The sequence below is a fragment of the Drosophila pseudoobscura genome, chromosome 3 (genome assembly GCF_009870125.1).
Source record: "Drosophila pseudoobscura strain MV-25-SWS-2005 chromosome 3, UCI_Dpse_MV25, whole genome shotgun sequence".
NCBI lineage: Eukaryota > Metazoa > Arthropoda > Insecta > Diptera > Drosophilidae > Drosophila > Drosophila pseudoobscura.
This window is the reverse complement of record NC_046680.1, coordinates 15,448,476-15,473,375: the sequence shown is the minus strand read 5'-3', so window position 1 is coordinate 15,473,375 and position 24,900 is coordinate 15,448,476. Positions and strand designations below refer to the sequence as shown.

The window sequence follows — 24,900 nt, the reverse complement described above, 5'->3', positions numbered from 1 at the left end:
TATACTAGTATATACAATTTGGAAAAACGGCTATAAAAGTATTTTCCTTTATCATGCAACACACAATACACCCCAAATAATAATACATTCCCAAATTCCATTGCTATCTGATAAGTATAAAACACTTCCTTCCTTCTATTAATCTACATTGGTAGAATCAAATTTTCTTTTCAATGAATCATAAAGATATGTAGTAGCGATTCCCCTGGAAGTTATGATAATCATTTGAAGAAGAGTATTCGGGGACCGACGATTTTGATACCCTTGCATCAGTAGGGTTTTTAAGTTGGTCTAGGGCTGCGTTCCTGCGTTCCTGCCTGGGATTGGCTGGATGGTTTCGCATGGGTCACTTGATGGTGCGAATCTTAAAAAAGAAATGTGTGTGTGTGGATTTTGTCGACGGATCTTTCCAAGCTGAACAGACTGAGTCCTTAAAACGGAATGACATGGCTGATGCTATTCGAGCATCTTCGCTCCTTCGCTGCATTGGAAACTTAAGGGTATACATTTTACTACCCTCTGCAAGGGTATAATCACTTTCGCTTGCAATACAGTTTATAAATTAAATCTATGTGGATATAGGGCTATGTCGATTCAATAATAATACTATTAGCAGCTTAGACGTAATCTCCGAAAACGTATTTTGAGGTCAGGGTGCTGGTGACAGATGGGATTTGGCCGTCTCTGGAAAATGGAATTACGTTTAGATTCGACAGTTTGAAAGAGGGATTTTGTACTCACTTTGTTTGCATTTTCACCACGCTTCGCACACTCATCATTATTCCGTCGATATCGGTTGTCTTGCCCGATCTGTTCAGAGCCTCGCAAAGGGTCTGGATGAAGGGAGTGCCATCCTCAGTGCGATAGGAAACATAGCCCTCGTAGGTGCTGTAGCACTTGAGAATCTCGTTGGGAGATCCGTTCGGCTGGGCGCTATCTGTCATGAAGCCACCCGGTTCATTGGCGCCCTTGCAGGCCTGGACAAACAACATTTTGGGTTTGTCCTTCAGCGTACGGTTACGCAATATCGGGAAGAGGACATCGTCGTCCAGCGAGTAATCGAGATCCTTGGCAGCAAGCCTGTCGTGACGCGTTCCATGGCTTAGGAACACCAGGACTAGGGCACTCTTATCCTCGAAGTCTTTTGTCTCCACTGAAAATACGAACAATTACAGCATTGGTCTGGTATCGTACGTTCTTGCCACTTACGCATCCTCACCGTACTCTTGACGGTGGCCAGTGTGGCGTCTTTGATGACCTCCACCTTGCACTTGAACTGCTCGAAGGTGGTGCGCAGAACCTTGACATCTTGGGCACTGCCAGAACGGAACTCGTTCTTGCTGTCGAACTTTTCGTTATTGAAGATGTAGACTCGGGCGGGCTTCAGCTTGGTCTTGGCCACGATTGGCTTGGTTGTGCCAACTCCAGCGAACAACTTTGGCTTCACGATCCCCTGAGCGTCTCGGGCGCCTACGCTTGTCTTGGGTATGGCCCCTGTGGACGGTCTGGGCACAGCTGTGGAGAACAGGGGCTTGGCAGCCGGCTTGAAAGCTCCAAAACTTGGAGCACTAGCCACGGAGCTGGTACTTGAGGTTGAGGTTGGACTTGTGGTGGACTTGGCATAAGGCGACACGTATGTAATGGCCAGACTTGGCTTCTGGGCGTAGGGTGAGACGTAGGGCTCGGATGTGCCGCCGGAGCTTGTCGATGCAAAAAATGATGCCGGCCAAGAGGGCTTTCCCTTGGTCTTGAGATCTACACGCTGTGTCTCCAGGTGCTGGGTGACGTTGCGTCCGTTTTTCTTCGTCACCGTTGTGTGTTCCGTCTTGAGCACAGTGCTGGAGCGCTTGTTGTTTGTAGTGGCCTTGAAGGACGGCGTGGAGCGCAGGGCAACGCCGTTCAGACTAGGTGGTCGGCCGCGCGTAGTTGTCGTGGTGGTGGTCGTCGTTGCGCCATCGCTTCCCATTCTCATCTGCGCGAAGAGCTGCTCCAGCTCGGCCTGGCTCGGCGTGCGCCGCGTCGTGGTTTCCGTTATAAGCGCTCTCTGCGTATGCGTCACCGTCTGACGAGTGGACAAGAAGGTGATAGTCTGCTTGTTTCTGTCCGTTATCGTCGAGTTCTGCACCGCCGTGTTGGTGGTCGCTGTGGCGGCGCTGGTGGTCTTCACACGCGTGCGCGGATCCTGCAGCACCAGAGCCTGGCTGTTAGTTGATCCGCTGGAGCGGTCCGTTTCCGGATCGTCCCTCTTCTTGCCCCACCAACCCATTTTTCTCAAGCTCCGTATCTATATCTCACTCGCGATTGAAAGCTGCGCTATCCGGTCCGCTGGGGCCAATGCTTCTCTTAACACTGACGGCTACAAATTTTTTTGCACATTTACTCTGCTTAAAGATAACGTGCGATTACTAATGCTCCCACTGTCGCTCCCTGTGCGGAGAAAGAGGAGTACGTGCAGCGGGGATCGACTGTAAGGGTGGTCTGATTGTATCCACCTCCCCGCGACTACGCCAGTGCTCCAATTATCGCGACTGCGTGTGTTATCAGTGGGGGTCTCCTTCTTCTCTCCTACAATCCGATAGCCAACCCGCTACGCTCGCGGAAGTTTCTTCTCTTAAGCAAAATGTGATGAAAGTTCTCTTCCAAATAGCTCCAAGCTTTGCTACTAACTAACCAAGCGATTTGGAATTGAAAACAGGTATGCAGATATTTAATGGGTAATATCTCATTCACATTCACATACATAAACATGCATGTATTTGTGGCTTTTTTGTTGTTGTTTCGTTCAATTGTTTTGTTCTTTTTTTCTTATTCATCGTTGCCTGGTTTCTCTTCTTTTTATTGACAAAGAACACCGATTTCCAAGAACTGTACGTACGTATATATGTGTGTATCATGTGCATGCGTATGTATAATCTTTATGTGTAAGCAAACACAGCTGATCGGACAGCTTTCGATCTCGGCTGAGAGACCTCTCTCCCGCTTCTTTCTTACTCTCTCTGTTCATTTCGTTCTCTGCCGGATGTTTTTTATTTTAAAACTGAGAACAGCTTTTCGTGAGAATATTGGTATACTTTGACAGACGCTGCGGCGACACGACACGGATCCATACATGCTCCATGGATACATACATATGTATTTATGTACGGTATTCCGATTTTAGCTTTATCATAGGCTTAAGATTCCACAAGTAGAAAATCTTCATCCATTATTCTATGAGGCTTTCGGCGGAAATCCCTAGAACTTCCGTTTATGACAAACACATATTTGAACAGATTTCGGTTATTTTCGTTCATGTTTTATTTCCATATAGAAAATTAAGCGTAGGTGATTCTAATAAATATTGTATTATATATAACATTTCGTCATTTAATGTTATTCTTAGGCGCTGTAAGACACTATGTAAATACAGTAAATGTAGCTATGCAAAAATATATGTATATATATTATATTGGTAAATATTTTAATCATTGTTAATTCGGGGTAGTTATGCATTTAGCCTATCGAAGTTGCAGCAGGCAACCGCCAATCTCTGGAGTTAGCAGACATCCATCAGTGTACAAGTATTATGATTAAAAACGTACTCGAAACTTATAGTCAAAGCTATAGTTTAAAATGTTAAAAGACAACGCCACTGGTTTTTTAATTAGTTCGTAAATGAAGGTCCCTGCTACACAGGTAGATTAGGGAGTTCAAGGCGAGACAGATCCGAAAGTTAACCTAGGTCTATGTATGTAGGTGCTGGCTTCATCTAGAATTCCTCTCCCTTTGCGCTCTCAGTGGCACTTGTCGGCCACAATTGGGAATCGGACCACGCGTATTTCGTTGCCATAGTCGCAGACCACAGAGTCGCAGGCAAGCATCATGGTCTTGGGGCACAGCTGGAGGTTGTCAAAGTCCAGCTTGACCTCGCGAGCCGGCTGGCCGGTGCGTACATCCCAGACGATCAGAGATCCTGCCAGAATTAACACATTATTATTTATTTGCTAGACATTTCAATTAGAAATCTGACGAAGGCACCTACCCATTTTGCTGGTCACAAGCAGCGACGGCGTGAGCATCAGCAGACTCGAATATGCATTGGAGATGTTGATGGTAGTCAGCAGGTTGCCCTGGAATCGCTCCCACACACAGATCCGCTCGTCTGTGCCCAGCGAGATCACGTAGCTGGGTGCACAGGCCAGACAACTGACCGCACCGTCATGGGCTTGGATGTTATACATGCAGGCGCCCGTAAAAAGATCCCAGACACAGAGGAGGCCGTCCTGCGATCCTGAACCGCCAGTGCCCGGCTGCCAGCGATCAACAAACAGGCAGGTTATGGGTCCACAGTGTCCATGCAATGTGTACTCCGCATCCGATTTATTGAGACAATATACCTGGAGAGAGGAGAGCGCATTTTTATGGTGTGACAGTATGAGGAAATGAGACCTACCTTTAAGGTGTGATCCTGGCTACCGGTGAAGACCATGTCGTTGACCACCTGCATGCAAGTAATGGGTTGCTGATGGGCGAGTCGCACTCCCTCCAGCGTGATCTTCATCTCCTCCTTGGTGGTTTTCTGCACTGCGTCCTGGCAGCGTTGCTGAGGCTGCATCATCAGACCCAGGCTACCAGTCGAACCAGTCCGCACGTGTGCTGAACGAAGCGAAAGCAAGAGTAGTTAAATACAGCTTCAGTTATGGCCTGCACTTGCGGCATACTTACTGCGTCTGTACGCGGATGTGAACCCCCAGTCGATCTGCTTGCCCTTGTAGTATGTCTCCAGACGGTAGAAATCGAGGCGTCCGTTAAGGCGCGCTACAATCACACGATCCCCGTTCAAATGGATGTGTGTGATGCCCTGGTTGCGCTTGGCATCCTCTTGGTAGGCGCACTTGAGCACGCCTGCCGGGGACTCCCACAGCTCCACACGGCCATTGGCACAGCCGACGGCAATGAGATTATCAAAGTAGTCCAGACACCACACAGGCGAGATGGGCAGCTTCCGCACTAGGGTTTGTCCGTCCTGTCGGGGCTGAGAGATCTGCATCTCCGATCGCCCGATACTCGCCAGCTGCTCGCCGCTGCGCGCGTCCCACACGCGGATCTGTCCTTTGAGGCAGCAGCTTATGATGTAGGCTCCGTCGGAGACCAGGCATTCGATGCGGTGCTTGTGGCCGGCGATCTGGGTGGGAACGCCCTCGAGTATTTGTTCGGTTTTCTTGTGGGGAGCCTCGGACTCGTTCCAGCTGGAACGCCACTCGGCGTAGTTTCTGGTGCAGATGCATCGATAGAATACGACCATCGTGTAGCAGAGCACGAAGATGCTGATGCAGCACAGCAGGATGGCGAAGAATATCTCCATGGGGCTTTTGGGTACGAGCGGCATTCCACCGGCCATCACCATCGGGGACTCTCGGCGAACATCGTCATCGTTGAAGTCCAGCGGATCGAGTGCAGCAGCCAGAGCCTTCCACTGGAAATTCTGTTGCAGCTGCTCCTGGGGATTGCGCAGAAGAGTGGCCTGCTCCGGCGCTATGGCATGGCTCAGCCTGATAGTAGGCAGCAGCGTCACGTAGTGGCCGCTCAGCGAGATGTTGTACTGCTTCATGATCGTGGACCAGTGGAAATTCGACAGAAAATAGTTCTGGTCAAAGTTGGGATACCGCAGACGCAGCAGATCCTCGGCCGTTTCGTTGATCTCGTTCTCAGGACGCGCCTCCATTGGAGTGCTAAGCCCGTTGCTGCTGGGGGGGCTGGTTGCGGTTCGATGCCCGTCCGCTTTCAGTCCTTCGAAGAAGCTGCTGACTGCTCCGCGACCCGCCTGAAGGCGGCGCTGCAGCTCCAGAGTGCCAGTCATGGTCCCGTTACTCTGCATGGTGAAGAGCTGCTCCAGACAACCCGAGTTGTACACGATGGAGCAGATCCACACGATCATCCAGACCATGAAGGCGCGCTGGAAGAAACGCGTGCGAGCCCAGAAGTTGACGATCTTGATGCGCTTGGGGATGCGCTGCTCCTGGGTAGAGTGACCGTGGCCATTGACCAGGCCTACACGCTCTCCGGCAGCGGCAGCGTCGGCAAAGCAAAGCTTCGGATGGGACTGCGAACGCTGAAAGGAGCCGGGCACAAATGGCGCCAGGGTCGGGGCGGCCCCAAAGAAACGGAAATCCTGCCGTCCCGCTCCCTGAGTGCAGCTGAGCATCATTTTGGGCAGGTGCTTGGCCTCCGTGGTGTATTCGGCCCGCTTGATGTTCATGGCCAAGATGGTGGAGAAGAGCAGCATCTGCAGCATGAAGTCCGAGAGCAGTCCGACGATAGCAAAGATGCAGAACTCCTGGATGACGGGCACAAAGGTAGCCAAGCCAATGGTCAGAATGGTGATCTCTGTGAGCAGCGTCTTGGAGATGTGCCAGCCCTCCTTGCTCAGTGCCTGGGCGACGCGAATCTTCACGTCGAACGTCTCGTCCATGGACACCACACTCTTCGTGATGACCAGGCTGTTCTCCAGGCCCACCAGAATGACCAAGTAGGGGAATATGTCCTTCGACTGCAGCGAAATGGTCAGGCCAAAGAAGAAGCACAGGCCCAAGGACATGGCCAGGCTGCCGGCGGTGGTGATGACACTGCACAGGGCCAGCAGGAATCGCGACCGAAACACGTCGATCTTCCGCACGGAGAAGTACACGTAGGCGAACACCAGCACGAAGGCCACTGTGTAGGGCACCAGCTCCCACATCCTGTACTCTCCCGGATAGAAGATGTACGTTATGGTCGACGGCTCTTCCCCGGCAGCGGCCACCGGCAGTGCCGGATAATAGCGCAGCAGTTTCTCCTTCAGCGTCTCCAGGTAGTCCACATCGTTGTGCTTCAGCACCAGCGTCAGGGCATACTGAATTATCCTGGCGCGTGCCCGCAGCGGGTAGCGCTTGAAGCCCGTGTCCTGCAAGGGCAGGCCAAAGAGCATTTCCGCTATGGATACCTTTGACTTTTGCAGATTCTGAAACGACAACAGCAGCAGATGAGATTATCAGTTATCGATCAAAGCCTGCACCATGCAGCGCGCAATCCTCGTAAGGGGAAATGCAAGCTAAATATAAACTTCCCCATGATTAACGGACGAATAATAATCTTGCGCTGTGAGCATTTCTGAGTCAAGTTAATCGATATGATTTGCCAGTTAATTGGTAAGCCTCTTATCAACCATTCCCAGGTCGGAATAAATATGTAGATCCCCTCATTATATCAATATCAGAAACTCCCTCTTGCGAGCATAGTATAAACATACTATATATATAGTATATGGTATAGTATAGAGAACTAATCGTATTTTGTTGATACTGTTTGCTATCTCCATTCGAATTATTTTCCCAATTTCCTTGAACTTTTTCATTATCATGGCCATGGCATCACATCACTTTATTTGAGGTGAGCTTCTAAAGTTATTTATACAGAAAAGTTTCCATTGCGAAATACGAAGAGAGCGGGCACAGAGGCAGACGGGAATACTACGAAAAAGCGGGAGGAGAGTTGGCTAATTGGTCAACCAGTTCCAGGCTTTGATGGGGATACAAGCGGCCGGCATGTGCTCAAAGACAGGCAATGAAATATTTAAAAATCCATGTGTACACACACGGCAAAGAGCTATTGTCAAAGCAAATCGCGTCAAGGGTGAATCATCCACTCAATCAGAGAGATACACAATCTGATACCTGCATATGTATGTATATACTGTACGAGTACGTATCTGGAACTGGAGGCATGCATGTATGGGGGGTACTTAGCGTAAGTACTCTCGAGCGGAGATCTATTACTAGGGTTAGATACCTCGTTAGGTTAAAGTAAATGCATGCATATATGTACATGTGGAATACCAAAGGTCTCCAGTCCAGACTTGGAAAAAGCTATGCATAATGCAGTCGACTCGGGACTCGACAGTCGACACTCGCGAAACTATAATGTTTGCAGTGCCGATGCTAAATGCCGATGGACTGCAGGGCCTCTCTGGCCTATGCCTATGCCTACAATTCTCTGGGTCCCGAATCCAACAGGTGGCGTCTACATATTCATGCTCCACGTTCCGTGTGACTCAGCTTCAGTCAAATTTGTCTGATAAGACACGCGCAGCGCCCGAGAGTTAGGCCAACACATTTTCCTCTCAGACACGAGTGTTTAAACAATTTGGGGCCTATTATGTGCATGCAGTTCGAATGGACAGACAAAATGCATTAGGCTGCTCGACGACAACCGACTGTCGCATCCATCCTCTACGGTTGCGGTTGCGGCTGCGGCTACGGGTGCGGATGCTTGACCACTTACATGATATTGAAATATCGTGTTCAGAATATTCGTGTCTCTAGTGAAGTTCTGAGCGTTCTGCGTCCAGAGGTTGGCCGGGGAGAGCAGCAAGCAGCCGTACTCGGGGAAGATCTGATCCAGCTGCCCTTGGACCCCGCGCTTCACGTTCTCCACATGAAGGCAGTTGTGCTCGAGTGTGCGCTGGCTGTGGAGGATTACGATTACGATTACGATTACGTTGACGTTGACGAAATTTGATTCAATTAGTCCGACGGTGTCTGACAGTGGCAGGGCTTATTGGGGTACTCACGTCTCGCTGCTCTGATGATTGCGCACAATCTCGAGCAATTTAAAAACTTCGTAGAGCGGCGCACGAAACGCATCCATTAGCTGCATCCCATCGCTCCAGGGCAGCACGCTAGCTCGCAGTGTGATCTGCTGGACGTAGAAGAGGGCTGGACTGCTCTGGGCCCAGGGCAGCAGCGGTGGCAGGCTGCGGTCTGTGGCACTCCCATTGAGGTGGTGCGCCGGGGCAGCAGGCGGCGGATCGGGGTCGAGTGGGGCAACGGAAGGCGTCGACGCTCCACTATGATTGTACGCCGACAGAGACTCGGCCTCGTAGGGCAGCACTATCTTTGTGGGTATGGTTCCCGGCAACGGTATGTTGATCAGCGGATAGCTATCAGAACAGGGCGAGGAGAGTGAGGGAGATTAGTTGGTTGGCTCGAGTGCTCGACTGGTTCGCTATTTTAAGACCTGGCGCGTGTTTGCTCTCAGCGGTTCGTCATCTAACGCGTGTCCCAAGCATTCCCAGGGCTCGCCCAATCGTCGGCGCTAAACGTCTAAAACTTATACATATGTACATACTCGTGTATCATTCGCGATTCGCATTTTAATGTATTCAAGGTTAGCAGGCCATCGGCCATCGGCCATCGTTGGGGCTGCCTGGCAGCAGTGCCACCATTTGCCTGCGCCCAAGACAACACTAATGCGACCGCGTCGCTGGCCACTGATAAGCGTCCTGATAAGTACATACTATTATTACTAGACGCGGCAGCTGCCACCAAAAACAAGCCCTGATTCTGATAAGCGCAGGTATCGGATCGGATTGCGCTAATCCCGCTGAAAGACACTCCACCCCAGTTGAAGGACAACTCCATCCCAGCCGATTTGATTGGGACTGTCTATTAGTAACCGTGCCAAAGGCTGACGTCCGTCTCCTTCTCTTTCTCAGCGGATCGATTATCCGCCTTCATAAATTAATAGCAATTGAGCTAAGGAAAGCTAATGAAATGTGATCCTTCTGCGGCTTTCGTTTCCCCCCAACCAACCCTGGGACAAATCCAAAGCCATGTGCTGGACATACCTATTTGAAAATCAAAACAAAAAAAGGGGGCAAGCCCTCGCCAACTATTAGGTTGTATATAATATAGGGATTCCAAGTAATCTTCAAATCTTGCGAATAGAATATTTGCGGTGTACCTCAAGTCTAGACATTGTTTATTTCATTTATTTGCTGGGTAAAATGTATGAGAAGATAACTGCAAAATCCTACGCATTGTCAACCAAATTAATTGTTTACTTTATCAATAGGCTAGTTTGGCCCGCCGCCAATCCGTTTTCAATATTTCATGGCTATATTATAATCTATTAACATGCATACATGTAAAAGTCCCCACACATCCATATACGCATTTGTATATGTATATGTTAGTATGGACGCATTTCGAACACTCTGTGTGTGGGGTTCAACAAATTCCGCCTATAATCAATAATATTATCAAACTGCGAGTGCAGGCTATAATCGGAGATTGTTGCTTTTGTTCAGTGACCTGTGGCCTCATGCCTCATGCCTGGCCTGGAGTGTCGTTGTAATGATAGCCCAATAAGACTATTATTTCAAAACTATTGATTATTTTCCAAAGTTGAAAAAAAAAACTAGTTTGTCCATCGTTTGTGTGTCGTCGTTTAGTTCCGCCCTGCTGGTTCGTAGCTTGCCTTTTTCCTGCACCATTATATAATCAAAATTGTACAAATTTCAGTATAATCCGACTAACCACGAAAGTAAAATCGCCATAAAGGCTATACTGGAGGCGCACGTGGGGTAGCTGGACAAGAAGAGGCCGTGCTTGTAGTAGAAATGCGAGACGGCGGCCGGCAGCCCTGCTGACGCTGACGACGAGGAAGATGAGTAGGAGGAGGATGCGGCTGCTGATGCTGCGGAATTTGGGGGTTTGCCGGCTAGTGTGCCGCCATTCGGCGTCGATGTGGTTGTTGTACGCGGCAACGTTGACGCTGCAGCCGCTGCCGCTTTGGCAGAGCCATCTGTTGCGGCAGCCATGTTGTTGTTTCTCTCACACTACACTAACACTTGCACTCACACCCGCCAACAGACACGAGAATGAACTTGGGCCGAAACACACACACACACACTCTGACAATTAGAGAGACGACGGCGACCGACTCGACTCTGGCCAAGAACTTTGTTTCAAACTTTAGTTGTATTTTACGCTTTCCTCAGATTTGTACAATTTAGTTGCGGCAAATTACGCAATTTCTCATATGCAACGCATCATCTGCGTAGGCGAGACGCCGACGTCGACGCAGCGGTCGCTCCCAACGAGATATTATTTATGTTTATTAATAGCGTTGGTTTGGTTGCTGCGGTTGTTGTTCTATCGTTTTGATATCCACTATATCGATACATTTTCCTTAGCACTTGCTGAAATCCCAACGGTTTGCATTCTATTTCTATTGATTTTTCTTTTTCTTGCGCTTCATTCGCACCTTTTGGCCCCACGTTTTGTTGTTGTTGCAATTAATTGACGTTTTCGCGCATCTTCAGCGCTCACTCACACACACATAGACACTATACACATAGGGGCACAGACACAGTCGTTTTATTCTTTTTAAAATCTGCGACGTCAACGTCGCTGTCACCACGAACTTTCAATTAAATTGATATTCAGCACCGCCGCTGCTTATTGTTATCAAATTATCATAGCTCAAATCAGAAGAAATGATTCAATTCATTTGATTAAGCACTTCTTTATTTCCGTATTTTACTGCGGCACGAAAATAAAGCAAGTTAAAGAATTTATTTCGATATTTCACGTAATTTTAGGTCGAACAAATGTCCGCCAGAATGAATCGTTCTTTCTAATATTTTATTTAGCACGTTTTTTTATTGGGGCTGAATTTTCTGCGCGGCGGCGGCCGTTCCATGTAAACATACGGCCAGTGTGACCGCAAAGTTATCAAAAAAATATACCGTTTGACCCTCAAAAATATACCGAAATATACAGCTAAATTTTCAAAATATACCGTAAATATACCAATGACAAAACTACTTAAACGCCCTTTATTTAAACAGGATAAAAACTTCATCTGGACCGCGGGTAATAATACTAATTATAATTCTTCTTATATCCATCTTGCCCTTCTTCTTTACCTACAAACCCCCACTGGTGGACAATAGGAAAATCGTTCCCTGTCCATAGGATTTAGGATTACCAGCTAGATAAGACTCTCAGCCCTGAACACACAGTTGTATCCCATGATGATTGAATTTTCTACAAGATTGGCTAATTGTAAATTGTATACTCCACGAAAAGGAGAGACTGTCGACTGGACAGTAGAGCTGCGCGCCAAAGTTTGAATGTGAATGATTGACAAGCATGTAAACGAAAGCCAGTTCAAAACTACATTTGTTACAGTTTAATTTTGATTATTTATTTTATTCACTTTCAGGCAGGCACACTTTCAGAAATACATAATATTTTGTATAATTATTATTTATTGCAATGTTGTAATAATTAGTTTTCTATCAGAATTGGGTTCTACTGAACAAATTTAATATATTAAAACTGTTTTTGGTTTTGTTTAGAAGTATAACCTCAGTGAGCATGAATTTGTAGCCTTAATTGTATGTTATGTACACCTTTCAGTTCCCAGATGAAATCCTCGATATTTCTATATAGGGGGCTAACTACAAAACGTGGACCGGACCGGACTGAAAGTTAATCAAGTAATTCAAGAATTGACATGCATAGTGAGCACACACACAATATAGCATAATCATTGCAAGGCCCTGTCTTTCGCTCTGTACTAGTCGATCCTGGTCGTGGGCATCCTATATTCCGCCGCGTCGTATATGGACGCCATTTCGTCCGCATCATGCGAATGCCTTCCACCCGATGCTGCCGCCGCTGCCTGAGCATTGTACCGATGCCGCATTAAGGTCTCTGTGGCCTCCTCTGATGTGGCGTAGTCCTGTTGCTTACGCTGATGATACATGGCAGCCTCCGTCCCCGCAGCGGGCAAAGTCTCACAACCCACGTTCCTCACGCCAACTCCATTTTTATCACTAGAGGAGTTAATCCGGCGGCCGAAAAGTAACACGGTTCCCTTGGTGAGCAGCGGGCAGAGCAACGCCTGATGGCAACAAGCAAAAAGTCTGTAGTTGGGCCCTTGAAACGGATCAGACACGGCTGCGCACAGCATATGATCCAGGTTGATGCCAGTAAACTAAAAGAGAAACCAGAGGGATAATGGCGTTGTAGCTACCTGCAATTCATCGACTTACTATGGAGAGTGGAGAGAGGAAAATGAAATGATAAAACAGCATGAAAGCTGTTCCAATTTTTGTCCAATGGAAATCACCAAGGTCCTCAACGGTATACGTGCCTGAAAAAGGAAAACCGTTTAGCAAGGGAAACTTCTATTAAAGTCCGTCACTCACCGCTTCGTATAAGGTAAATGGGTATAATGTAAAGCAGCGCATGCTGTATCCAGTACGTGGACTGCTCGAAGTGATACGTGCGCCCTTCCACCTCGGGGAAGAGATACGCTAGAAAGGGGCCGTTCAGATTGCTCATTTGTATCCGAAACATTGCCGTATTTGTCTTTGTAGGCTTGGCGGCCAGAAGATAGATCTGAAATTAGGGCATTCTATTAAGATGGTGTTTCTTTGGGTAATCGAAATAACAGGGCTGACCTGCAGACACGTCTGCACGTGGCATGGGTTCAAGGCGAAGATCATCGACTGCCCGGTCAGCTTAAAGCCCATTTCAATGCCAAAGACTATGGACATTGCGATAAGGAGGAACAACCGCGTGGGACTGTGTGACTTTTCAATCTCATGGAGCGGCGGCAGTTTAATGGGAGCCAGACGCTTCCACGACCGGTGCATAATGAAGATGAAGAGCGCCGACAGTAACACCGTTTCGATCCAGCGTCTCCGATCGGTCATATAGTTAATGCACTCAGGCCCCGTCGTCCTTGGAACTTCGGCGGTAACGCCTCCCACTGCCCAACTCCAGTCCCACTCCATTGCTGGTATTTTTGGTCCTTTCTCGGTATCCGGCTGACTTCTGGTTTTGATTTACGGTTCTGTAAAAATATTGATTTTTAGGCTTAAGCATTTAAATATTTGTGCAACCGTTTCTTATTGATCCTGTCCAACCCATGTCCTCAGACTGTGCATTATAAATGAACAGCATTTCGTACCAATGAAAAGACAAGCAGTCACTGCCTGGAAGACTGGAATACTCTTCCTTGAGTTTTCACGGAAGTATGAAATTATTGGAGCAGTGCTCGATGGAAGAGCACGAAAATAAACTAAAACTAAAATGTGTAAGAAACACTCCGTTTGCGTCAAAGAGTGAAAAAATCCATGGATACCAGCCCATCCCAGCCTAAATAGCCCAATCGGAGCCAAGCAGAACGCCCTTCATTGCGGTTCTCTTTCTGCCTGAAACAGGCAATTGATTTGTTTGTTTCGTTTTTGTTGTTTTTCCGGCGGAAGTCGTAAAACTCGAAAAGAACGGTTAATAGCGGTTTGCAGACAGGCGAGGATGGTGGGGTGTGTGTAATTTTTCCTCTGACCCTTCCATTGCAATTACCGCTGGCCTCTCACCCTTTTGGCTTGCTGCCAAGGCAGCGGCGTGGTACGATACTTGGACTCACACTCGTACGCGAACACGCTGCTTGTTGAATATTCTTTGGACCAGGCTGACAATAAGATTGCATTGTGGGAGGAGTGGTGGTCTTTGGGTGCCAAATGCGATGGGAAATAAATTGAGCACAGCGTCGGGGAGACACAAAGAAAGAGTATGAAATCATGTCTGCGTTGACAGTTGCCGCAGCTGTCCGTTTGGCCATTCGCCAAGAGCTGAATGCCACCCCATCCATTTCTCCCGACCACCCAGCTATTTTTTTTTTAGAAAGTACCGGCTGGGGTAAAACATACGGTTACCAGTGGGGCCATCTACACACATACGTACATACAAGCATACATGTAGCGGCATTTGTATTTTTAGCCAGCAACGTTTTTAGAAGCACACTTTTGAGGGACAGCCTACGTGCACCTGCCTCTGAATCACGCCACTGCAGTCGCGTCGTCGCATTATCTACTTGAAGGTGCAAGGAATAGCAAAACAAGCGCAGTACGTATGGTCAAGTCAAGCGGGCGAAGGAGAGCCAGGGGGGTGCTGACGTTGTGCTTTTCATTGTCAAGAGCAGGAGGAGACACACTGCTTCAGCACGCTGTTGAGAGCGAGCTTTTAGAGTCAGGACACGAAAACAACACTAACGCGGTGATTATCAAGCCAACCCACAAACGGCCTAAACAATTAAGAAGCTTTCACAAAAACAACAACCCAACCGATTAAAAAAGCACTGCAGTTGTTATTTGTTTGCTGCCTGCCGGTCGCACAATTCTTTTTTCTGCGGTGCGCAGATAACAAATGAACCCACAGACTCAAAAACAGTTCGATATTTCAGTTTTTCAGTTCTTATTTTTCCTCCCTTTACCTATTCCGCACGTTGTGGGCTGTTTTGGGGTTGCCACGTGGTCTTAAGCAAAGCTCGCCTCGGACCCACAAAAAATGACCGAACCGACGAACTTTGAACACTACCATCAACAATTTTCCATTATCGCTTAATTCTTGCCGTATTCTTCCGGACAAACTGCATTCACATAATTTTCTGCATTACTGATGCAGTTTTTTTACGAAAAGATGCGCGGAGAGTGGAAATATAGCGCCGGACGTGGGCGACTGTTTGCGACTACGGCAGCCGTTCAGCAGTTGTTCCCTCCCTAAGCTGTAGTTTCCCCTGCCATTAATTGTCCTTGAGCAAGCTTTAGCTCTTAGTGCTGAGCTTTCCTGAGAGACGAATAGCTTTTCTTTGCTCTCTCCCTGTCAAATTGGGCGCCAAAAAATCATATGCAGACAATTGTGTACTGAGGGTTGCAACATATGATATTCATATGTGTACTTGCACACATGTGTACATACGTACTATATGCAGAAAGCCGTATGCACTCATAGTGACTGAGAACCGTCGGCACCAAATTGGATTAGTGGCTGAGAGAGAGAGAGAGAGACAGTGGCGTGACCCAGAGAACGCATGGCAACGTAATATTTCCGGCGTGCAATATCCGTATAGCCAAATCAAACTTTACTTTACTATACATAGATTTGACCACATATGTAAGTATATCCTCTGATCGATACACTTTCTTGAATTTATTTACCTAGGTAAAATTTTGATCCCGGAGCCCGGATTCCCGTGTCCGTTACCGCCAAGAGAACACACGTAACTGCAATTAACCGTAAATTGCGAAGAGAAACAGCAGAAAACAACGCCAATGAGAGACAGAAGCAAAAAAAAAGCAGAAGTCTAACACAAGCCCGGATCGCCCTGCCGATTAGCAACTGCGGTCCCCATCCATGTACATTGCACTAGCCGAATGCAGAAAACAACTTAATTACACATGCTAGCAATACTAATGTGCCTAGACAGATAGTCATCAATTACGAGGTGGTGTGTGTATAAAAATCCTATCTTTTTAAATTGGCAATCAAAACGGAGAGCGCTACTATTGCCTTGATAAGATTGCGCTTTGTCCAGACGATTTCATGGTTTACAGATTAACCATAACCTGCCGGTAAATTGTTTATTCTTAAAACCAAAGTATTGATTTTCATATCATCTCATTCAACATTAAATAAAATGTCAATGGTCTAAGGTAAATTTATATTTACCTAATATTAGATGCAGCCCGTTCCAAAAGAAAACTTTCGCTGATCTCCATGTCTCCTGTGCTATTACCTGTGGCGGCGCCAACGAGTCCAGTAATGTAAAATGTAAAATGTACTGCATTTATGTACAGCTACATATGAATCTGGTACAAGGTTACATATTTAGATTTTTATATTAAAGAACATACTTTTTTTTGTATCATTTTAGTATTGGGGCATTATCATACATTGTTTTGAATTAATTTGTTCAGATTCCCGTTTTTTTTATATATTGTTTTGTCTTTAATTTATGAAATGTAACCTTAATAATTCCCCACAATTTTTAAACAAATTTTTGAAAAAACATGACGCTGCTGTCTTGCTGAGTCGATAATGTGGCGTCACATCCGCTGCAGCAGGAACAGGTGATCGACGGCGGAATTGTTGGTTCACGCCCACGGGAAATAATTCCAGCAACCCCACCATTCATACGCCGCCGAATCAAACGCTGGTCTTCAGCTTCGAGAAGCGTAAGTGAATCAGTATATAATTGTAGATATATTTTAAAATAAATCTTCCTTCACAGAGGACTTCTGTAACCTACGCTTTGCCAGAAGCTGAGTCGTATCCGGTTTCCCCCCGCCACACGGAGTCCTATCCAAGCATTACCGAGGCGTATTCGAGACATACCGAGGACTATCCCAGCTAGACAGAATCGTATCACCTAACGAGCCATCGTTATCCTTCGACATGGCCAGCGACGACAAGGACTTTGACTATGGCTACTAGATTCTAGATAATTATCGTTGCTGTTAGGTTTAAGGATTTACGCGATTATATATTAAGACAGTAGATACAAATGTTTTCCACATGTTTATTTATTATTACTAGGCTAAGTTATGATAAATAAAACTATTGAAAAATAATCCTTGCTGTATCCTATACCGGGGAAACTATCCCGATTACAAATAGTGCAGAAAAATAAATATTTTTAAATGAGAAAAATGTCCTTGATCCTTGATAAGGATTCCATCAAATCAGGGACATTTTATCGAGCACAGGAAGCCGTCGCAAGACCAGATCGGCCCACAAATAGACAAAAAAGGTATATATGTATGTATGTCGGGAGAACATATCCTTGATCCTTGGTCCTTGATAAGGAATGAATTAGCTCAAGGAAGCTATTTCGAATGCAGGAAGCCGTCCCAGTTCCCGATCGGGCCACAAATAGCCGAGAAAACTAAATATGTATGGTTGGGGGTTTTGGAGTCCTTACCGAAGGATCAAGCAAATTTTTGTGATCACGTCGGGCCATGGTTAGCTCTGATATGGCTGCAAATAAGGGGAAAAAACGGTATATATGTCTGGAGAAAATATCCTTGATCCTTGGTCCTTGATAAGGAATGAATTAGATCAAGGAAGCTATTCCGAACGCAGGAAGCCGTCGAAATTCCCGATCGGACAAGAAATGGCGGACTAATACCATAAAAAACAAATTACAACAACAACATCAAGTTATTACAACAACAACTACTTCCCTTTAAGGGCCCTCAAAACCGAGATTTTTCGATTTTCAGATCTGGGATACCAGGCAAACAGAAATCAGCAGAAAGTCGCTGGTTTTTTTTAAATTTTTTTGTAATTTTCCCGCCATTTTTCAAATTCAAAAATTTTGCAACGTTTTTTCATATTTTCTTTGGCCACTTTTTCCGTTCTTCGGCCGCTCAAAATGGTGGAAAACGAGAATTTCAAATCTGGGATACCAGGCAAACAGAAATCAGCAGAAGGTCGCTGGTTTTTTTAAATTTTTTGTAATTTTCCCGCCGTTTTTCAAATTCAAAAATTTTGCAACGTTTTTCATATTTTCTTTGGCCACTTTTTCCGTTCTTCGGCCGCTCAAAATGGTGGTAAACCAGAATTTAAAATCTGGGATACCAGGCAAACAGAAATCAGCAGAAGGTCGCTGGTTTTTTTAAATTTTTTGTAATTTTCCCGCCATTTTTCAAATTCAAAATTTTGCAACGTTTTTTCATATTTTCTTTGGCCACTTTTTCCGTTCTTCGGCCGCTCAAAATGGTGGAAAACGAAAATTTAAAATCTGGGATACCAGGCAAACAGAAATCAGCAGAAGGTCGCTGGTTTTTTTAAATTTTTTTTTATTTTTCCCGCCATTTTTCAAATTCAAAATTTTGCAACGTTTTTTCATATTTTCTTTGGCCACTTTTTCCGTTCTTCGGCCGCTCAAAATGGTGGAAAACGAGCATTTCAAATCTGGGATACCAGGCAAACAGAAATCAGCACAAGGTCGCTGGTTTTTTTACATTTCTTTTAGTCTATTCTTTCCGTTTTTTCCTATTTTCGTTGGCCGTTCAAAATGGTGTAACGGAAGAATTTCAAATTTGCGATACTAGGCCAACAGAAATCAGCAGAGGGTGACTAGCTTTTTTAAATTTCTTTTATATATATAATTTTTTCCCCTTATTTGTGGCCCTATCGGGGCTAATCATGGTCCGAAGTGATCACAAAAATCTCCTTAATCCTCCAGTAAGGACTCCAACAACCCCAAAGATACATATTTAGTTTTCTCGGCTATTTGTGGGCCGATCTGGGCGTGCGACGGCTTCCTGTGATTGAAAAATGTCCTTGGGTTGATGGAGTCCTTATCAAGGATCAAGGACATTTTTCTCATTCAAAAATATTTATTTTTCTGCACTATTTGTAATCGGGATAGTTTCCCCGGTATAGGATACAGCAAGGATTATTTTTCAATAGTTTTATTTATCAAAACTTAGCCTAGTACAAATAAATATACAAGTGGAAAACATTTCTACCTACTTTCTAAATATACGGACTATCTAATATATATCCTTAATCCTAACAACAACTAGATCTATCTATAGTCTAGCCCGCGTAGCTCCTCCCTTGGTTGCCATAGTCAATATCCTTGTTGTCGATGGCCATGGCCCCTAGCAGGACAGGCAGGTGCTGCTACAGTGCAGCCAGGAGTCATCTCTTGGACCTCTCGAGAGGACCAGGAGCTACGGCTAAATCACCCGCAGAGGAGGTACCGACGGCGGAGATTGGAGGGGACGACTTGCTTAAATGAAAGAAACAGTTAAATTAAGTAAATCAGTAAATAATAACTTTATAACTTTACCTGGAGGGCTAAGAGAAGAGGATCGCGGCATAGCAAGTTGTTGCTGGAGAGGCTATCGGCCACTAGGGCTGGAGGGAATACAAAATAAAAGAAGAAAAACCAAGAAAAAGTTGTCAATGGAGAAGATGAATAGAGGGGTAACAAGGAAAACTTACCCGGTCACAGCCGATGAGGTAAATCATGGTGCAGGAGGGAAGATGATGTCACACCTGCGAAGCACGTTCGTCGTACAAATAAATAATTTACCAGCATACATTCAAAGCATACATAAAATACCAGCTATTTCAAAATCGAGGAATTTGATTTCCGATCGTAGCCATTGTTGGCCAGTGGGCCACTTCACGAAAACGATGAATTTTGCAGAATTATACCGCAGTTCAGGTGAAAGATAGCATGGGGTTTTTGTAATTAAAGAGGATCCAAAAGAAGAATTTACAAACAGTATTATTTTCAGCGGTTTTATTCACTTGTTCCCTTGTTTAAATAGAGGGGGCCAAGAGGGCTAAGTTAGTTTTAGTCATCGGTATATTTTCGGTATATATCGGTATATTTCTGGGTCACGGTATATCGATAAATGATATTATAAATAAAAATAAATAAAGTAACTTGGAACTTTAATTGCAGTGCTTGCAGAAAAATTCCACAGGTTTTATAAATTCCCCACGAGTACTCCCGTTCGAGTGAAAACGGAGAAAACTCTGCAGAGGCTCAAGTCGTTGCCAATTTGGGGAAACTGTAAAAGGAAAAACACAAAGCAGTTCTGTGTGCGTGTGTGTGTGAATTAGTGTGGGCGCCGCGTAAACAACACCAACAATGGTCGGAATTATTGATGAAACGCAGCTGTTTTATCCGCTGGGAACACGCATCAAAATAGCCAACAACTACGGTACAGTGCGATATGTGGGCGAGGTAAGCGGCAAAAAGAGTCCTTTGGCATCCAGACATATGATTCAAACGTGTTCATTTTACAGGTGATGGGACACATGGGCACCTGGCTGGGCATTGAGTGGGATGACGGCATGCGAGGCAAGCACAATGGAATTGTGGATGGCAAGCGTTACTTTCAAACGCAAATGCCCACCGCCGGCAGTTTCATACGTCCGGGAAAGGTGGGTCCTTGCGCCAGCCTGGAGGATGCTGCCCGCGAGCGGTATCTGAACTACGACTCGAGCAATGTGGATGAATCGCTCATTCGGGAGGCCCAGGCCAGTCTTCAGGCCTCACTCTTCGAGGTCGTGGGGATGGACAAGTTAGCGCGCAAGCAGAGCAGGTTTGAACAACTCTCAGAGGTGAGCGTCGATGAGACGCCAGTGAACGCGGCCGGGTACCTGAAGGATTTGACACAGCTGACGACGCTGAATGTGAGCCACACGCTGATTTGGAACTGGGAGACAGTGGCCAGCATGACGCAGCAGCTGCCATCCTTGAAGAATCTGAATCTTAGGTGGGTAGACGCTTGCATCGCTTACTTGTTCGGTTGATGATTTGATTTTTTTTTAGCTCCAATCGCTTGGTCTTGCCGTCGGCATCACAAATTGCGGAGTTGGAGCCTGCCTTCCGTCATCTGAAGCACATCAATTTGAGTAGTTGCGGCTTCACCGACTGGAAGGATGTCATGCAGACGGCCTTACTCTGGCCTCACATTGTGTCGTTGAGTCTGCAAGAGAACCCCCTAAGTCAACTTTCCGAAGTCGACTGCAAGAGGATTTTTACCCAGCTACAGGAACTTGACTTGCACCGCACAAACCTTATGGATTTTGACCAGGTCGTCAAGTTGGGCAATATCACCACATTGCGCTCATTGAACCTCATAGAGAACGGAATCGAAGAGATTAAGCTGCCCGACTGTGAACCTCAGGCCAAACTCAACATGTTCGTGTCTCTGGAAAAACTCAACTTACTCCACAATCCCATTTGGAATGAGGTGAGCCGGCTAAGTCGGTAAGATCGGCTTTGATGTTCTATTAAATTTTGAACCTTGTTTTCCACACAGGCTGCTGCATTCAATGAGTTGGATAAGCTGCCGAAGTTGAATCACCTGAGCAAGACGCCCCACTTGAAGTCAAATTTTGATGAAATGGTATCCAAAGCTGTGGGCTGCATTGCAGGATTGCAGTTTATCAATAAAGCTAAAGTGACTGCGGGGGAGAGGCGCGGCGCCGAGTACGATATTTGGAAGAAATACTCCTTGGAATGGATGCAGGCGACGCAACAGGGAGCAGATGCCTTACGGGAGTTCTGCCGAAAGCATCGCACCTATCCGTACCTTGTTAAAAGTATGCACACAGTACATACACATATGTGAATCGATTAGCTTACTAAGTTTCCCCATTCTCTCACTATCTAGAGTATGGCTCTCCGGCGGACTTTGTTCCGGGAATACAGGTCAAGAAATCGAATCTGATCAAGCTCTTCATACTGCATCAGGCCACTGGCGAGACCTGGGAGAAGAAAGTGCCCCGAATGATTACAGTGCAAACGTTGCAGGGATTGGTCATGAAGCGGTTCCGGCTGACTGACGTCGTTCCCCAGCTCTCTTACCACGATGCCAAGCATCCCGAGCTGCTGGTTCCCCTGGATAACAACGCCAAGACTCTGGACTTCTATTCAGTGCAGGAACAGGACACAGTTTTGGTTCAGTAGCGGCTTCCCCATTTTATTTTTTGTATTCGATTGTGGTATTTTAGTCTTAGGCAAAGTGTTAAATTATTGTTCTGATCCGCGGCACTTGCAAAATTAAATTACTAATGTTATCCTTTAGGTACTGATAAGTTGAAATTTCCACTGCAATTATATATGCGATATTTATATTTTGTTTTGCTTATAAAACCTAAACAACAAGTTGCCCAATCCATTTTATTTTGGGAATGTTCAAAGGATGGTTCCACACAATCGACAACTTAAATTTGACTCGCACCAAGGCAATAAACGACGAATTGGGGGTTCGACACATCAAAGTCTGTTTAATAAAAACCGATAGGAACAGGCACTTTTCGAGAAAAATGCCAATTAGATTTCAGACATCCTTTGCCTTGTTAGTGTAGGTTTAAATTTAAGCGGAAAGTTACAAGCAAGACCGAACGCAGCCAAAGTCGAGGCGACAGGCTTCAGAAAAGGTCAAAGTTCTGTGTCATGTACCTTATACATGTACATTTTAATGTTGTTTTGTAGCCGGAAAACAAAGCGCACCAAGAGCACCTGCGTCGGGAATGGCGGTCAACGTTGGCCCCAAAATCCAAGCTAAAAATATTGTTTGACCCTCATTAAGTTCTGAAATTTGGTTTGCTCGGCAAAGGCAAAGAACACATTAGGAAAGGATGAACGAGCAAGTGGTCAAGTTCTATATATGCTACAATGAAACTGAAAATACCCTTCGGCCTTCGGGAAAGACGACTTTTCACCATGGAATAAGTGTAAATTAATTTTGTATTAGCATTGCCAACCCCATTCGATATAACCAAATATTTGTTAATAGAAAGTAAGAGATACGATGCTTATTTCAATTGTATTTTTAAATGTTACAATTTCGAGAAAATGAGTAAAGTTTCTTTAGTTCTTCCGCGTTGGTCTTGCAGGAAATTGTTGGAACAGGCAAAACCGCGCATTGGTCGGCGCTTTTGACAAAAGCTGACAGACCTTCTTCAAGTGTATACGGAACAGAAAAGAGAACAGAAATAGAAGCAGAAAACAAGAAAAGTCTGCACCAAAGTAAGATGCGAGAAGTTAGTTTTTCTTTTCCTTCCCTTTTACCACACCCAAACTCATTTTCTTCGCTAAGATGTAAATAGCAGGCGAAAGAAAAACATCAGTGGGCATCCGAGTGACAGCGCCGGCGGCAAGCTTACAGAAAAGTAAGGTGAACATTTTCCGCCTGCCTGCAGGCACCACTGGCACCCTTCCTCCATCCTCCAGCCTCCGTACATAGGCGCTCGTCAGATATGGTGGACTCCCAATGCCAAGAAAAAAGCCACTTCAACCTCAGCACGAAGGCCATATCGTAATCAAAATAATCGTTGTAGTGCTGCTAAACCTTCGGTCTGCTATATACTTTAACTCGCTACGTAATAAACCCTCGACAATGGAACCAATCTGAAATATCATCCTCATGTAGGTTCGCCGAAGCTTGCCTTCCCTTTCGATCTGACTTGTTGAATCGGAATCGATTCGGCGGGATTCGGTAGCGATTCAGCTTTCGAATCTGGTCTGATTCGGAGTGATTCGAATCCGACTGAGGGAAGGATCGAACGCATTACGGGGGGCATTTACGAATACTGCGGATTCATGCAGGTCTCAAGTATGTATGCTTTTCCTTCCTGTTGCTGTTGCCCCACTGACACGCACCTCGGATCATAAACAATCCTTAAGCGTGTGCACTGAAAAGTACAGCCTTCGCATAATCTCGGAAAACTTTCATTTTCACCCTCACGGCGTTAAGAGTAAACAAATTTGCAGAGGAACGGACCAGCAAGCGACTGGGGTACCTAAACCCTAATGAAAATGTACTAAAAGTGCGGCACAACGCTTGCAAAATTATGCAAAAATAAACATCGAGTGAAAGAATGGAAAATGAGGGAAAGGCACACGCAAAGTAAAAAGTACGATAAAAACAAATGCGTCTTCTTTTGTGTGGGCCTCCTTCCCGGTGACAAGGTATATTAAACGGAAGGTCGGACGGCCGTACTGGGGCTTACCTTCTATATGGCTGTAGGTAAATTTCCGCTCTTCTGCTCTCTTCTCTGTGCTTCTCCTCTGTCGAGGTGATTATCCATAATCCCCAAAAAGCGTTCGTTGGGCGGAGGATGACGATGACTCCCGGCTGTCGGATTGAATGACTAAAGACAAAGTTGCTGGGGCCGCTGCCGTTGCCGCTGTCCTTGCCCAGAAGATAAATGCGGGATGTAATATTCGCTTGTCCCGTAGCCATGTCCTGCCCCGCCTCCACCAGCAGGCGGGATAGACAGGTACGAGATGGCGTGAGTTCATATTCGTTGCTGCGCAGGAATCTGTAGTCTGGCGGCGATAAAGCATCTTTGTGGCGACAATGAATCGGGGATAAAGCTTTTTACGTGCCAGCGGGCAAATAAAGTGCTTCTCCGTATCTCAGCCCCATCCATCCCTGCCACGTACATACACAGCTGTTTCGGCTGCGGCGGATTGTTTGTCAGCTCCGGCGCTGATTTCGCATAATTTTATGCATGTAGTACATTTGCCCCAGAGAAAAGCGGGGATACGCCAAATGTGCGACCCTCCTTCCCCCCTCACTACTGAGGAGTTTGTTGAAAATCTTTAATCGTTTTAGAAGGCAGATTAAAAAGGCATCTTTAATAGGGGCTCTATTTAGATTAGCATCATCAAAATTCATCAAAATTATGCTTGTGACTGTTTTCTCTCAGTGCAGACCACACCTAAATTTCTCACAAATTACAAATGGTCCTTTTATGC

General features: G+C 45.9%; 4 protein-coding genes and 2 long non-coding RNA genes across 8 annotated transcripts; 2 read left to right on the top strand and 4 right to left on the bottom strand.

The window, feature by feature from the left end:
• Positions 1-129: 129 nt before the first annotated feature.
• Positions 130-2,660, bottom strand: Strica (Ser/Thr-rich caspase). Its single transcript, XM_001361292.4, has 3 exons — positions 1,210-2,660; positions 742-1,153; positions 130-684 (listed from the first exon to the last, which is right to left on the bottom strand). The coding sequence occupies exons 1-3, from the start codon at positions 2,264-2,266 to the stop codon at positions 618-620; spliced, it is 1,536 nt and encodes a 511-aa protein (XP_001361329.2). The 5' UTR covers positions 2,267-2,660; the 3' UTR covers positions 130-617.
• Positions 2,613-17,207, top strand: LOC26532254 (uncharacterized). Of its 3 annotated transcripts, none has more exons than XR_004468787.1 (3): positions 2,613-2,695; positions 15,819-16,831; positions 16,888-17,207. It is a non-coding gene; the product is annotated as an uncharacterized lncRNA (long non-coding RNA). The 3 variants fall into 3 exon arrangements; XR_001452289.2 differs by lacking the exon at positions 2,613-2,695 and adding an exon at positions 14,653-14,723; XR_001452292.2 differs by lacking the exon at positions 2,613-2,695 and adding an exon at positions 15,452-15,770.
• Positions 3,281-11,535, bottom strand: SCAP (SREBP cleavage activating protein). Its single transcript, XM_001361291.3, has 7 exons — positions 10,335-11,535; positions 8,588-8,956; positions 8,299-8,482; positions 4,705-6,979; positions 4,433-4,635; positions 4,022-4,376; positions 3,281-3,952 (listed from the first exon to the last, which is right to left on the bottom strand). The coding sequence occupies exons 1-7, from the start codon at positions 10,616-10,618 to the stop codon at positions 3,774-3,776; spliced, it is 3,849 nt and encodes a 1,282-aa protein (XP_001361328.2). The 5' UTR covers positions 10,619-11,535; the 3' UTR covers positions 3,281-3,773.
• Positions 11,982-15,329, bottom strand: LOC4804825 (transmembrane protein 164). The gene is made up of 5 exons (XM_001361290.4): positions 15,091-15,329; positions 13,274-13,668; positions 13,019-13,211; positions 12,863-12,963; positions 11,982-12,804 (listed from the first exon to the last, which is right to left on the bottom strand). Exons 2-5 carry the CDS (start codon positions 13,607-13,609, stop codon positions 12,385-12,387), a joined length of 1,050 nt encoding a protein of 349 aa, XP_001361327.2. The 5' UTR covers positions 13,610-13,668; positions 15,091-15,329; the 3' UTR covers positions 11,982-12,384.
• A 1,884-nt stretch (positions 17,208-19,091) lies between the features above and the next one.
• On the bottom strand, positions 19,092-19,718 carry LOC26532326 (uncharacterized). Its single transcript, XR_004468796.1, has 3 exons — positions 19,614-19,718; positions 19,459-19,526; positions 19,092-19,398 (listed from the first exon to the last, which is right to left on the bottom strand). It is a non-coding gene; the product is annotated as an uncharacterized lncRNA (long non-coding RNA).
• A 308-nt stretch (positions 19,719-20,026) lies between these two features.
• On the top strand, positions 20,027-22,268 carry Tbce (Tubulin-binding cofactor E). The gene is made up of 5 exons (XM_001361289.4): positions 20,027-20,367; positions 20,430-20,902; positions 20,959-21,382; positions 21,452-21,734; positions 21,806-22,268. The coding sequence occupies exons 1-5, from the start codon at positions 20,272-20,274 to the stop codon at positions 22,099-22,101; spliced, it is 1,572 nt and encodes a 523-aa protein (XP_001361326.3). The 5' UTR covers positions 20,027-20,271; the 3' UTR covers positions 22,102-22,268.
• Positions 22,269-24,900: the final 2,632 nt, after the last annotated feature.